The 16,357-nt window shown below is 40.1% G+C and overlaps 1 protein-coding gene and 1 long non-coding RNA gene across 2 annotated transcripts in view; both read right to left on the minus strand.

The window, feature by feature from the left end:
• The window catches only part of LOC141754876 (uncharacterized), a 34,609-nt gene extending 23,148 nt beyond the window's left edge, over positions 1–11,461 (minus strand). The window contains exon 1 of the long non-coding RNA XR_012590740.1: positions 11,353–11,461. This is a non-coding gene — a long non-coding RNA (uncharacterized LOC141754876). The remainder of the gene's footprint in view (positions 1–11,352) is intronic.
• tac1 (tachykinin precursor 1) lies at positions 1,196–7,207 on the minus strand. Its single transcript, XM_074614035.1, has 5 exons — positions 6,784–7,207; positions 4,867–4,969; positions 4,723–4,746; positions 1,861–1,917; positions 1,196–1,759 (listed from the first exon to the last, which is right to left on the minus strand). Exons 1-5 carry the CDS (start codon positions 6,898–6,900, stop codon positions 1,713–1,715), a joined length of 348 nt encoding a protein of 115 aa, XP_074470136.1. The 5' UTR covers positions 6,901–7,207; the 3' UTR covers positions 1,196–1,712.
• Positions 11,462–16,357: the final 4,896 nt, after the last annotated feature.

The following is a 16,357-nucleotide window of genomic DNA, read 5'->3' on the forward strand; positions in this document are numbered from 1 at the left end:
AAGTGTCCTCGAGCAAGATACTGAACCCGACATTGCTCCTGAAGGCTGAGCCATCGGTGTGTGAATGTGTGCAAAGCGCTTTGAGTCGTCGGAAGACTAGAAAGTCGCTATATAAATGCAAGTCCATTTACCATTACAGCGCTGTGTCAGCACTAAATTATCCTGTTATAGGGGAGGAAAACGCTCTGGCTTGTTTCTATTTCTTTAAACCAATCACAGTTGTCTTGGGCGGCGTTAAACCCAGGAAAGGGATATATGCAGCCAATGGCAGGCTTACTGTATACCCACAGTCTACATCCGGTGAGTCAGACTGAGTCAGACTGGTGTGAGTCAGGTCTATTTCTGCACTGTATTTAAAGGACCATACTTTTTTTTTTCCAACGCTTACAATTAATCATCAGTTCTATTTCCTACCTTCTACAGCAGCCGTCGGTTTCTGTTCATTTCATTACTCAAAGGAATGAAAAATGAACTTGAAAGTTGCTTGAGATAGGTCATCCATCACAGTTAAAGACCTCATCATCTTTTGGGTACTATACGATAGATTATCGTACCAAATTTAACCGAGCAGCTGCAGTAAAGATGTATAAGATCTGCCCTGAGGAGCTGCTCACCGTACTAACACAGTTACACCAGTCTGAGCTTTAGCGTCCCATACATTTATTTAAAAAATAAAAATACCATGGATGCAAACATGATTATCAGTATTACCGTATACCATTAAATAATGGGCCTCAAATGTTTTGCAGCTCCAGACAGATTTTTTTTCTTTGCCTAAAATGTCTCTTTTGATGGTAAAGGTTGCTGACCGCAGGGCTGTGCAAACATAATGTTGAAGTTAGGGACGGGCAATACGATATCTTTGGACTATATTGCATCAATGTGAAGAAGTACCTTGTTTTGTCAAGACATTAAATTTAATTTCCAGAGAATGTACTATATTTTGAGAAAAAGTTAGTTTTATTGGTTTGAGATGTGAGAGTGAACGACACAATGCCCCCGCTGACTTGCTTTCTACTAACTGCTGCTGAAATAAATCCCCCTCTCAGCCCTGATATGTGTGGTCTTGTAATATTGTGCTTCATGTTGTGCCTCTGTCGTCCACCAGAGAGCGCCCTCACTTCACCTTTACTGAACACCGGTGGCCTTTTTTTTTTCTCTGCATCACAAGGAATTCACAACCTGCAAGCTGAAGTTGAACCAGTAAAGAAAATAATTTTAATATTATTTGTGAAACCATAAACACACAGTTATCCTGTCATATCACACCATCATGTGTCCAGCTGGAGAACCTGTCCCACCCAGTGTGTGTTTATATTTATAGAACAATCAGTTGCAATTAGAACAGTTATGAGGCACTATACAGTGACTTTGGCAGTGCAATTTTTCAGCGTACCCGAGGGTATAGCCTTGCTTTGATGGTCCACAACAACATTTTGTAGCATGGCAGATGGTGAAAAACGCGCACAGAAAACCACTAACATTGATAATGAAACCATTTAACCCGTCCTCTCGGTCGACCTTCAGCTGGGGAGAATGAAACTGGCACAGGGTACAGCACTGCTACGTCACTACGATGTGGAAACAGAATCATTTTTATTCAACTAACAGCTATACACAGTTTGGAGAAAACAAAAACCAGCGTCGGGTATACCCCCTCCCGTGGATAAGGAATGGCTAGATGAGGTGCAGGCAGGTGAAGAGGTGACTGTTCAGCGGCGCTTGTCGTACGTCTGTATTGTGCTCCACTCGTAGGACTCTGCAGAGAGAGAAAGCTCGTTAGCTTCAGCACACATACAGACCCATCTAGTCCTTTTTATTACATTTAGAACCATGAGATGCGACTCGAATTGAACTTACCTGGCTCCTCTTGGCTCCTTTTCCCCATCAGGCCAACAAAAGAGTTGATTTTATGCCCTTCAAAATAAGATATTTAGATTTGAAACAATCATCCACGCCATTCTGTCGTGTAACTGAACAGCATGAGTATATTTAACTGCAACTAGGGCCATAACCAGAGTCTTAGAAATATAGAGGTCAAAAGTTCCTCCAGTGCAACCTCAGACCCCCCTCAGAGGAAAGCTACTGTTTAAAACGTTTGTGCAAATTTCTGATCATGTATTTTATATTTTATTGTGTATTTATATTGATTTCTCATTGTATTCATTTAACAGTTCCCTCCATATTTGTTGTTTCACAGCTGCTGTCTCCACACTGCCAGGGTATCATTTTGAACTTAAAGCAGCAGTGGGTAGAAATGGAGTATATGATTAAAATAATATATATTTTTATAAAACGGTCACTATATCCTGACAGTAATGCATGATATTATAAATTAGTAATTTTACATGTTATTTTCTGTTTTTCTCTTTAAGTTATGACTTTATTCTGTAAATCTCAGATGTGTTTTCCCTCAATGTGGCCCTAATACTTGGCCCTCACTGCATTAGACTTATATACTATATACTTAGACTATAAACTGTGTTACCTTCATCACAATGATCACATGTTTTGCGGCTCCAGACAGATTGTTTTTTTTTAGTAAAGGTCGCTGACCCCTGGCCTAAAAAAATCAGCCTTCAGATGTGTATTTTGTGTGTGATTGTAGAACGTAATCTCTTCCTCATGGATTCCTGAAAGTATACCGTGGATATGACCTTGCAGTCTTCAGTGCTTCAGTATCTGTGGACTAAAGGAGCAGTTTTTATTTAACTTCACTTCTGTGAAACCAAACCGGGTTTGTTCAGAACCGAGCTGAACTCTGAGACTCTGCGTCCCGTCATGTTTGCAGTGGTGTAAATGTGAGGGGACAGTTTCATCGCAGGCTGACCGGGGCTCCTGTCAATCACAGTAATGGACTGTAATATGATCATGGAGAGGAAGAGGGGAGGGGGGGGGTTATTGGATCGGTGTGTTATAAAACTATAGCGAGCCCCGAGGGAATATCTTACATTACAAACATCAATATTTTGCATTAGACTGATGAGAGTTAACGGTAAATATGTAAAATACGCCCTCGAACCTACTGGAGAAATGACTAAATGTTATCTTGCCTTATCTCAGTCTCTTGTATTGCTTTTTTTTGTAAGAATAGTGTAAGAGTGTAAGGATAGAAGGGTATAAGGGTCAAATGTGTTCTATCCATCACAAGCGTAAACAATCCAATTTAACTCTGGGATGTCCTTGGGGCATTGATCCCAGCTCTCTCTCCTCCTCCCTAATGATGAGTGACTTATAGTTATAAGAGGAATAAATTAGACGTATATTTACTGTGTTGCTTCACAGAGTGGGTGACTAATTTACAAAAAAAAAACTCCGACAGAGAAAAGAGAAAATCCCCTCCTCCTCATTCCTTTTTCCTCTTTATCTCTTCCCTCTTTGTCTCACACAGACGTCTGCTCTGGACCACCTTCCGTCCTCGCTGACAGACGGATGTGGTCCAGCATTCACAAAGAAGAGCGAGAGAATAAACATTAATACGTGGTCGTTGTCAATTAATTAAAACCCTGTGAAATGTTGTGTGCTTCCTCCAATCTACCCACTCTTCTTCTTTTCTTAAAACACAAGATGCACTTAGACACAAATATACATAATTCAGCTCAATTCATAATATCGTGGGCGAAATATGAAAGGCTTTGCTTTTGACCAATGTGCTTCCACTAGTCAGGTTTCTTTGTAACTGTGCATCTGAAACCAAATGGTTCACCCGTTCCACCTTTAGTGGGTGTGAGTTCATGTCTGTGTGTGAGTCAAGCACAGAAAACCCACAAGTCCATCTGATTCTGACATATATGGCTCTTCTAATATAAAAGACAATAGAATTTAAATCTAATATTATTTAGAAGCAGTTTATTTCAATGGGTTTTAGAGGGTATATTTTAAGCCTATGACACAGTAGCAGGGGTGTAGCTACTGAGGACACTGACATTATGTTTCTCTGTAACCTGGAGGGAGATTTCATTCTACAATTACAAACTTACACATGGAGGGTATTTCTAAGTCTGATTCCAGTATTTTGACACCTTATATGTTTAAATGTGAACACTTTTAGGTCAACAAAAAGGCTTGAGAAAGCATTACAAATTTCATTTTAATGAATAAAAGTTACAGAAAACATAAATTAACAGCTAACTAATTTTATATATTATTTTTTAATTACATATATATATATATAAAATAAAAAATGATATTACACATAATTAGTATAGATATAAATATATATATTTTGAATTGTACATATTTTTATATATATGAAATATTGTATTTTTTATATTTATATTTTATATATATATATAATATTATATTTTTTATATTTTTAAAATATATATATATAAAATATAATCTTTTTAAATATATATATATAAAATATTATATTTTTATATTTTATATATATATATATATATATATATATATATATAAAATATATAAAATATTATATTTTATATTTTATATTTTATAATATTTATTTATTTATTTATAATATTGTTGGTGTCTGGTAGTTAAGGGAGGTACTAGGGGGGATTTTTGACCTCAGTATTTCTAAAATGCTGGCAAAGGCCCTGCCCAAGAGTATTATCTGAACCATAAAATCCTACAAATGACCAAATATGGAGAAGACAGATGTTTGTCTTACTGGACGGTGATGAAAGAGGGATTGAGGAGTATCCCCAAACTTCTTACTGACTTTTGAGTAAAAATGAAATGTGATGTTATTATACTCACTTTTACGGGTGATCTGTGCATTTGCTTTGGGAGGAAAGAGAGAGAACAGAGTTTAAAACCAGAAACAGGAGCACTGCAGAGGAGAACAAAGACATGAGTGGTATTATTGAGAATAAGCTCTGATATATATATATATATATATACCCATGGAGCGTTTCCCCATCAGGCCGATGAACTGATGCGGCCGCGGCTTTCTCGTCATCCTCAGGAGGATTTCTCTGAATGGGTCGTTGGGAAGCCAGCGATCCTGAGGGGGAGAAAGATCTTAATGAATGTTGACGGAGACACCAACCAGGCTTTATTGTATAGTTCCTAACATTTAATATCATTGACCACCAAAATGTTGAAACCTTTTCATAGAAGAAATGTTGGGAACTAAATGAAGCAATATCTGCCAGGTGAAAAAGGTATTTTTTATCAAGTTTTTAAATGATTAAATAGCAGTAATGTGACATTCTCTGTCAGTTATATAAAGGTCTCACAATCACACCCCCATCCTCCTACACACACACTAAGCTACACAAAGCAATAATCCATATAAGGGTTGAATATTTGAACTCTCTCTAAGTGTTTTCTACCTCCATCTCTGGATATATTCCCACATTCTGCATTAGTCTGGTTATTAAGTTGTAATGATTTATAGGCTCATTCATCCGCAGCATGGCCAGGACCAACAGTTTAGGCTACTGATGGAGGAGCAGCTTCTTGGCACGTTTCCAGCTTGCAATGTCAAACACAGGACGTGCGTTTCATGTCAATGGAGATGTGTTGTTGGGCTTCAGCTTCAGCTCAGATACTGTACAAGCTGCACTTAAGGCTTTATTGGATTTCCTCCTCTGAGCACTGCAACAGTCTCCCATCTTCATTATTATTCAGTCCTGAAATGTTCTTTTTTTCTGTAAGATTGTTTCACCTGATGCACAAATCAACTTGTTCCCAGAATGTTCCAGCTCTAGCAGACTAATGAATCAACATGTTGCTGTATAGATTGACACTTATTTGGGGGAAAGTAATGAATCTGCATAGAGAACAGATGGAGTCATTATCTCACACTGTCTCAGGTTTTAGGGAATACAGAGTGTGACGTCGTGCACGTTAATTACTAATTAATCACATTATATTCAAAGTGATGGCAAATGGAGAGAGAGCAAAGAATGAGTAAAAAAAATGACAAAAATCCATCTTTAAAAATCCTAAAAGATACTTTATCCCACATTATCTTATTGCTCAACTCTGACTACAGAAAAGCTCCACAGTTATTATGTGGAGGTGTAGCAGGATGCTGGTATTAACTTTACATCAGTAAATTGCCTCATTAAGTGAAAACAAAAGATCCAAATACATTCAGTTTTTTACCTTGCGCTCATTCATATTTTGGTGAAAACATAACAGGTTTATGCAACTTTCTTCCAGTTTTATAGGGTATATTTTAAGGCTAAGACACAGTAGCAGGGGTGTATCTACTGAGGACACTGATATTATGTTTCTCTGTAATTTTCCTAGAAATGTGGGAGGGAGATTACATTCTACAATTACAAACTTACACATGGAGGGTATTTCTGAGACTGATTACAGTATTTTGAGACCTTGTATGTTTAAATGTGATCACTTTCAGGTCAACAAAAAGACTTGAGAAAGCATCACAAATTTCATTTTAATGAATAAAAGTTACAGAAAATTACTAATCGTATATATTATTTTCTAATTACATATATATATCAAATAAAAAAATGATATTACATATAATTTTATATATATAAATATATATTTTTAATTGTATATATTTTTATATATATAAAAATATTATATTTTTTGTATTTATATTTTATATATATTTATATATATATATTTATATTTTTTAAATATATATAAAATATTATATTTTTAAAATATATATATATATATATATAAAATCACAGGAGAGAAGTATTAATTCCTACCTGTTTTGCTCCAGAAGAACCCCATAATAATAATAATAATAATAATAATAATGAAGCCCATAATAATAATAATAATAATAAAAATAATGAAGCCCATAATAACCTCTGCTGCAGAACATACCTGTATTTCATTACTGCTCGTCCAGTAGTCCTTCTCTTCCTTTGGGTCTGTCTCCATGGTGGAATAAACTTCGGCGACAAACACCATTAAAACCGGTAAAATCAGTAACTTCATCATGTTTTACCGACGCAGTTAGAATAAAGTTATAGACTCGCTGTGGTATTAAAAAAATACTCGCACTATAATAATCAACTTCAAAAAACAAAAAAAGGGTCGAGCAGCAGCTGGTTCTGTTGCGCGCACTGCTTCTCTTCTCCTCCTGTAGAGCTCAACAGTCAGTCCATAGTGATGCTGCGTGCGTCAAAGCGCGGTGCCACTGAGATCCAGATCACTGTCTCCAACCAGCCACTGAGTCTCCAACCAGCCTCTGTCTCCACTGTGTCTCCACTGTGTCTCCAGAGCTCTGTGCGTCTTCCTGCTGTCCAGAGCGTCTTGCATGCGCTCCTATATAGCAGCCTGACGCCTCTCCAGGAGTAGTGAGATTACTCCAGTCACGAGTAGTTACTCTTCACTTTAGTTACAGTTACAGGCAAACCCTCTGGTGTCACGAGCTGTAGATGACGTGCGTCACTAGACGTTCTCCACCTTGAGCCAAGTCTAATCTGATCATATCTTTTATATTTTTTCTTTATCATAAATATTCAGAAATTCATTGTGGATTCATTGGAGACTCGTGGGTACCCATAGAACCTATTTTCATTCACATATCTGGAGGTCAGAGGTCAAGGGACCCCTTTGAAAATGGACATGACAGTTTTTCCTCACCAAAATTCAGCGTCATTTTGGAGCTTTATTTAACCTCCTTCCCGACAAGCCAGTATGACATGGTTGGTACCGACGGATTCATCAGGTTTTATAGTTTCATTTGATGTCAGTATCTTCACTCTAGCTTTAAAAGTGAGCCCGCTATAACCTCTGAGATACAGAATAGCGGTTAATCTAACCATTTGGCAGCACCTTCGCGGCCCACTAGGTGGCTCTCTGAGGCCCACCAGTGGGCCGCAGCCCAGTGGTTGAGAATAGCTGATCTACACTGTAAACAATCTCTGTTAATTTCCAGCAGGATTTCAACAGTAGTAACCTGTTATTGCTAAAAACAGTGCTTTACTGTTAATACAAAAGAAAACCTGTTAAATTACGCTCATAGGCCGTTTTTTAACTGAACTATAATGCATTCTTAAAAAACATCACTTTACTGCTGATCAACTGTCTAAAGTCTCATCAGTAACAGTTTCATGCAGTATTGTTTTAATTCTGGGACCTGATCTGCACATGTGAGGCTCGTACATTGTACATGATTGTAAAATCAGTGAATTAGCTTTATTGTTCTTCACTCACATGTTGTTCTGGTTTCATTCTGTGCTTGTAGCAGCTAGAGACACACATTTAGGGAAAAAAATAATGTTTATTAAAATGTATGTAAAAAATAAATAGTGTATTAAAACAAATCAGTAAGATAATGTAAAAGAAAGGTGAACTCTTCACTTTAGTTACAGTTACAGGCAAACCCTCTGGTGTCACGAGCTGTAAATGACGTGCGTCACTAGATGTTCTCCACCTTGAGCCAAGTCTAATCTGATTTTATCATAAATATTCAGAAATTCATTGAGAGACCAAAAAAACCCACAATTCAGCAATCCACCTGATGAGAGCATCAGCATCCATGGTCTATCAATGTCTCATAAAACTCCATGGAGTATGGATGGAGCTTATGTCTTTGCTTGGATGAAATTTCTTACACCTGAAAAAGAAGAGGGATGGAGCTGCAGTGTTCTGGGTTGTATTCTTACTTAATACTTAATCGGTGATTCATTTTAGCTCGAAGTCTAAATTTTAGTTCCAAATAGGACAAATCTACATGTAAAGTTTGTTGTAGCCTGAAGGACTTCTACATATCATGCTTGGTGAAACTCAGTGAGGACGACTTTTCCTGCACAAAGGCGTCTATAATCAGCAAAAAGTTGAGAGGCAACACTTCTATTAACATCTTAAAATCAGATATGACCTGTAGGCCATATGGCAAGCATGTTTTAACATTGAATAGCTTGACAGGATATTCATTAGAGATATCTACAACGTCATACTTCAAGATATCCATAATTCTATTTTGACCAGGCAAGACTCTACTTGTAGATATCCGTAAAAACATTATGACTAGTACGATTCAAACTACTTTTGCCCTTCATGTGTATGGGGTTCCTCATTAGGACACAACAAGTTGTGGTAAATGGTTTTAAATCCAGCAGGTTGATTTTAAACACTGGGCTCCCCCAAGGTTGTGTTTTATCCCCCATTCTCTTCTCTGCATACACTCACAACATCTCCTGCAGCAGTGAAGGAATGACCTTTTTAAAGTATGCAGACAATATGGCCTTAGTAGCCCATTTGACTGTCACCGAAGCGTTGTCTGACTACCATCAGGCGGTGAATAATCTGGTCAGGAATATCCGGTAAAGCTCAACATCACCAAGACCAAGGAGCTGTGCTGCGGGAGCAGAGAAATACTGGCCTCACAACAATCACCATTTTTTCAACCCCTCAGCATCGACGGCCAGCTAGTGGAACGGTTCAATCAATCAAATACCTCGGGACTTATATGTGTTTACCTATTTATTGATGAGCCTGTCAAAGACAAATTTCTGTTACTTGTGACTGTTACTCTTATCTTATCTTATCTTATTACAGATATCCACAACTCAGTTGCGGATATCCGTAATTCACATTGCAGATATCCGCAAATTAATTCTGACTAATCGTAATTCCAGTTCAAGATATCTTTAATTCTCCTCAGTTGAAGATATCTACGTTGTCCTTTGTTAGATATCTAAAATTAAATTATGACTAGTCAGAATGACGTTGTAGATATCTCTAACTGGAATTATGAATAGTCTAAATGTCATCATCATAACCTTTATTTAACTAGGAAGTCACATTGAGATTAAAACCTCTTTTACCAAGAGGGGGTGAAATAGCAGCGTCCAACACATAACAAGACAACGTTGACTCACGACAGCAACAATAGGTACGACAAAATACAGGACATCATCATTATACAGAGCATTAACAGGGCAGCATGTTGGTGATGTGTTTGCTATTTAGTGACCACTTCCTTTATCACTTCCGTTAACAACTTATGAGTTATTGATCCGGGAAGTTTGAATCTGTGAATATCTTTCACACTTTACCGAACTACCCAAGTCGGCAAAAGCTTCTGCTGACACTGTTCAGATGCTTGTTGGGCCGATATCCAATGAGAAGCCTTGATGAGCGACGTCATGCACAACAACTCTGACTAGTCATTATGCGTTATAGAAATCTGGAATAAGAATTACGACTAGTCACAATGTAGTCGTAGATATCTCTAATGTTCATTCCGTATAGTAAAGCTTAGCTGTTTTAAAACGGCTTGCCATAGAAAGCTCTACACTCACATGATTACGTAACAGTCACAGAACTCTGTGATGACGTACTTGGTTTTGCGTCGTCTCTATGCTTAACTGCATTGAGGTCTGTATTATTCTGTGTATACGTTGTAATTCTATCGTTTTTGTATTGACTTTGGCGAGAGCTATTCTTACTGCTTCATATTTTATGTTATACCGTATAGTCTGTTCCCACACACTGTATACAAAGCTCTCATATCAAAGCCTGAATGAAGAGGAGAAGGGCGTGTGACCCGAGGGTTCAACTGATTTCCATTAGAAAAGCTGTTTTTTAAAGAGTACGTTGAGGATGAATAGAGGACGACGCTGCCACACCAAGTCCAGTGTCCACACGCCTCAACGACTGCTTGATTTACCCAAGTGCCTTTATTCGTTCAACAATAAGTACATTTTATTTACCCATGTGCTACTGACGAATGCAAATGTTTTCCCCGAGGTGGGAATGGACCTCAGTCTGTCTTCTATGGCGAGTGTTATTCATCTATTTGTCCAATTAATCCAAGATATCAACAATATCAATTTACATTAACTGGAGTATTTTTGAAGGATGCTTTGCAATGACTGGCTCTATTTGACCTTGGCGTTATGTATATTTCATTATTATTTATGATTGTGATTATGATTGTGTTTCTTTTTTTCTAAATTACCCATCATGCCTGGTTGTGGGACATTCAAAACTCTGCAGATGATCCAGTGCGACTGGTCTTCAACCAACCAGAAACAGCACACGTCACTCCACTGTTCATATCCCTCGACTGGCTCCAAGTCGCCGCTCGCATCAAACTCAAAACCCCATTGCTCGCTTACAAAACAGCAACAAAAACGGCTCCCTCCTACCTGAACTCCCTCATCCAGGTCTACACTCCCTCCCGCCTGCTACGCTCTACCAATGAAAGGCGCCTGGTACTCCCATCACAACAGGGCCCTAAGTTGCTAGCTAGTCTCTTCTCCTCTGTTGTCCCCGGTGATGGAACGAGTAACCGAACTCCACTCGATCCGCAGAGTCCCTTTCCACCTTTAAAGGGACTGTTTGTAAGAATCAGAAATGTCTTGTTAACAGCTTCACCTGTGGCCGTTAAGTCAACGAAGGTCAGCGTCCTGTTGCTGGCACTTGTGCTCGCTCTACATAGACATGAAGGAGCATCTCTCAACACAGTGAGGAGACACACGTCAGCTAAAAGCACAATATCACTCTATATTTCAGCTGCTTGGCAGTAATGTTAGCTGACCAGACCAAGGTCTCTCCATGAATCAATGCTGATCCTAGTGTTGGCTTTTCCTGCCTCAGCCTCCCGACCGCGGCCGGAGGGAACGGGGGAGACGATAACGTTTCTCTCTGCGGAGCTCCGTCACTTCACAAGACACGGGAAACCTCTGTTGGTCTGGAGGAGCTGCAGCAGTTATTTCTGCACAAACGTCCACTGAACATTCACTAGATATTCTCAGAGCTAAACTAACTCTTCTGCAGTGTGGAGTGAGCAGCATGCACGTGAGAGGTGGAGAGAGAGAGAGAGAGAAGGAGTGCGGTGTGTGAGTGAAGGCAGGCAGAGGAGCAGAGGAGCAGAGTACAGCAGAGACTCCGGCCCTGGAGACCAAAGCTACGGTCTCCCCCGCGTCCTCCGACCGCGGCCAACACTGTTTAACAGACGAGCTTCACTAGATACAACCAAGAGGTTTTGGTGCTTCACTGTAGTTTGTGTTGGAGTCTGAGTCCTTTAAGACCCAACAGCTCTTTAATGAACACCTCCGCACCTAATGACATTGATGCTACTGATGGTGTTGATGGCGATGATATTGGTGATGATGACACTGAGGATGTTGTTAATGTGCGTTGCCTCTCAGCACCTGCGTCCGATCGGACTTGAAGCTGTTGTTGCCACTTTCTCACGTTGTTCCCTCCCATCTAGATCCTTGCATGTGTTGTACGAACTCTCAGACGTACGTCGCTTTGGACAAAAGCGTCTGCTTAAATGAAATTGTAAAATCGTAGAATAAAGAGAAGAAGTCCTGTTGAACTTCCTGCGCCGGTGAAGTGACTAGTGGCTACACTAACATTTATTACTTATCTCTACCAACGGGCGCTCTGTGGCCACAGAGCCGCTCCGGACTGGAATTTAATCATCCTCACAACTGTGACAGCTCATCCAATTAACAGACGGAAGGGGGGAGGTGAGGAGAGAAAGCTGGAGAGAGAGAGAGAGAGAGGTGATGGAGCTGTTGGAACCATGGGAGGGAGTTACCACGGAGGAGGAGGAGGAGGATTGAGAAGCAAGAAACGGGAGGTAAAGAGAGAGCAGGGTGCCGATGAAGTTGGGGGCGCCGAGATAAACAGATATGTTGATTATGTGGGGCGATGTGGACAAATAGGACATCAGTCCAGAGAGACTGCCGAGGTGTTGGCTGTCATTATCGCTGCATAGGTAATATACGATCATATGGATAGTCAGTCACTGTGGACACTCCTCTCACTTCGACAAGACACCCGGCAGCAAATGGGACTCTGGGATGCATGAATATATTAGAGCGTAAGTTGATTTGGGTGCATGGAATGAATCCAGAGCAGATCATTTCTTGGAAGAGACGAGTCAAAGCAACACGGTGCCAATAGTTAATGCATGAGCCGGTGGAGTCAGAAAAGCCCCGGTGTAAACTGTAAACAGGGATCCCATCAAACATCCCATTTATATTTCCATTAAAACTGTCGAGAAGATGCCGAATAAAAACAGAGTCGTTGAAATATTAACTATCTCCAACAAGCACATTGTTTCTTTCCCTCTTCCACAAAGAAGATAAACCTATTTATGGATTTTAGTAAACTGTAATGACTCGCCTTGTATGTAACGTAATATAAGACACTGTTAAATGAAGGAGGGAGCTAATTCATTTTACTATAATTACACTGTCTGGCAATTAATGTGGTTATAATTTATTGATGTTAAAATGATACATGCGGTACCCTTGCCAACTCTCGACACAGAGAGAAGTACACCGTAACATATTCACTCTTTGCAAATTAAAGATGAGGTGATAATTTAAATAGGGGCTACCACATATTCATTTTCTCCGTGGGTATAATTTGCTCACCAGATATTTCACAACAGGAGCTCGTACACTTAATTTTCCAGCGTGAGAACCTGATGGCAGTGATAGATACGAGCTGAAGGTAAGAGCTCCTTCTTATGTAGAATTTGAAAGAACCTGCTGCTGAATTAAGATAAAGGTTGCGACACTTCCTCCAAACGAAACGACAAGACGCACACCTCCCGGCCTCCCGAAATGACCTGAATGAGGAGTTTTCCTATCTGGTTTCTACTATCGCCAGGACAACGTTGTTTGTCAGCGCCTTTAATTGTGAGACAGTACGGTCACAGAGGCTGCTTACAGTGCTTGAATTATTTTAAAAAGCAGCAGCTGCAGTTAATGTGGCCACAATATGTGGTTAAAGGATGCACACTGTTTATCCAGTTGTCCGGCGCACACAAATATATATTACACTGAGACAGACTGCCACTAAAGGTCATAATGTCTGGGACTTGTTTCAAACAGTAATGATAAATTATATTATTTCTTTTGGCATTATGAATTTATTTCACAGAAATGTTTAGGGCTGTGTGAGACCTGTGCATACCGGTGTTCACAAAGAAGTGCAAGAAGGGGGCAATCACCAAGCAGCAACGTCCTGGGCTGAAAAATGAAGCCAACACAAAGTGCCAAAAACTGCAGCTCCACAAATGGCCACTTGAGAATCTGGCTCCAAAAGCGAATCAATCCCCACCGACCGTCATGTTAAAACCCCCAACAGCAGAAATAAACTTGTTTACAGCGTGGTATAAAAACGGTTTGTTCTCTGTAGCTATCCGAGGAAGGTTTAAATCAGCAGCGAATGGACTTGGTTTAGGTTCTTGAAGACGTTTCACTTCTCATCCGAAAAGCTTCTTCAGTTCTGGCTGAATGGTAGGGGAACCCAGGAATTTAACCTCTGTGAGAGTGTCCCTTGTCCTTCAGGTGTAGATAGACTGCTGAGTCTAAACCTGAGGAGTTGGCCCGTCTGTGTTGAGCCTGTTTAGTGGTTGTTTGGTTTCACCAATGTACACGGGACACTGTGACTGTGTCCATGCATGCTGTACCAAGATCTTCTCTGGTCAAAGTGAGTTGTGTTGTAATAAACTTAGATATTCAAGTAAGGACAACTGGGGCTCATTGAGTTATTCTTTTGTTCATCTCAGGTGAAGATTGACCGTCCACATCAGTATGAGTCAGGAAAACATAAACACATATTGTTATATTTGACCACACAAACAAAGCTGGTTGTTTTTTGGAGGACTGTCTCAAAGGTTGATGACCATACCACTGAGTGAAAGATGGACCCATTAAAGGGGCACTTCCTTAATGTTGCACTTCCATAAAGTTGAGGGACTCACAAGAGACACATAAAGAAAAATGAAAGTTAATATTAAAACAGCAGAAGTCAGGATTCTGGGGACTGGCTTTAGTCCCCAACATGGATGAAAGCTGGATCGTACAATTCCAATAATGCAATTCAGTAGCATCTTTTGTTAGACCTCCTTTTTTACTCATTGTGATGAGAACACTGATAATATGTGTTCTTTTAATGTTTACTGATAAATAGTATCATGTGTTTTGTTCCCATCAACCATCTACGAAGCAGTATTTTTTATTTTAAGAGGTCATTAAATTCTTTTAAAACTGGTATTACATATTTAATTTTCAAAATAATTCTTCCTTATATCCCTGAATGTTTTACATTTGAGGAGGACATTCTCGGTTCCAACATCATCCCCTTTTTAGTAAATCTACCGATGCTCTTATTTTGGTGGTGCCCAGTGTAATCAGTCTCCTGCAGAGAGTCACAACTAGAGATTGGTTTACTCCTGCGGTTCTGGCGTCCAGGGGTCACCAGGGGCCATTAATAACCCCCCCCCCACCAGCAAAAGACTAATTAAATCTCACCACAATTTAATCCCCGAGATGTTTATTGAATTCCAGCCCAAGAAGGGACACAAATATCAGATCAATTCCAGATATGACGTGTTTCAGGACCACAGAAGTGAGAATGTTTATGGTTTACTGTGCTGATCTAATCTTCTGCCTTGCTGCTAGAGGAGCCTGAGGAGGGACATGTTGGTCTTTCCAACACTTTTGTTCAGATATCTTGAGAAATACTGGCCAGGTTGCCATGAAATTTGATTGGCCACAAAGACTGATTCTCACGCTCTTTTATGGGGATTGGCAGGGCGTTTGTTAATTAGGATCGATTGGCAAACGCCTTCAACTAACGAGGACGATGGGATTCATCATTATAAAAACAATGGTACGAACAATTCTGTGGTTTAGGAACACGTCATGAATCTGGCAACGGCTGGATGTGTTTCCTGTGCTGTTGTCCCTTTTCCCTCTCCAGTAGCTCTGCCCAGGTGTGCCGCGCTCCTCAACGAGGTGCCCAGGTGTGCCGCGCTCCTCAACGAGGTGCCCAGGTGTGCCGCGCTCCTCAACGAGGTGCCCAGGTGTGCCGCGCTCCTCAACAAGGTGCCCAGGTGTGCCGCGCTCCTCAACGAGGTGCCCAGGTGTGCTGCTCTCCTCAACGAGGTGCCCAGGTGTGCTGCATTTGCTAAACGAGGTTGTGAAGGAGGTGTTTCAAAGCTCCTGTGCCAGCAGCAGAAGAGAGAGGCTTCTGGTGTGGGGACTGCTGCTTCTGCTGCCTCTCAGTTTAGGATTTGATATTTAGTCCTGTTCATATTTTCTTGTTAATAAATCCTATGGATTAGAGAGTTTTAAAGGTGTCTTCTGTGTTTGTTTTGGGTCAGTGTGTTAGAGTGTTGTTCGCCCCAATAGGACTGCCCGAGGGTGGGGCGTAACACTGACGTAGACTTTTCTGAAGAACACATTTAAGAAAAAACTTAGGAAGATATTGGTGAATGAGGCCGACTATCTTTCTGAAAGGTACTTGTCACTGAGAGCTAATAAAAGAAGAGAATATCTCCAGCAAATGGTGCTAATATAAGTGCTAATTTCAGTGTATGTTGATATAAACAGGGCCGGGGAATCTCTGCCTGACTTGCTCAAAAAGGTAAAGGAATACAAACACATCGTCGGTATGTGCTACAGTTTTT

Source organism: Sebastes fasciatus, chromosome 17 (assembly GCF_043250625.1).
Source record: "Sebastes fasciatus isolate fSebFas1 chromosome 17, fSebFas1.pri, whole genome shotgun sequence".
Classification (NCBI taxonomy): domain Eukaryota; kingdom Metazoa; phylum Chordata; class Actinopteri; order Perciformes; family Sebastidae; genus Sebastes; species Sebastes fasciatus.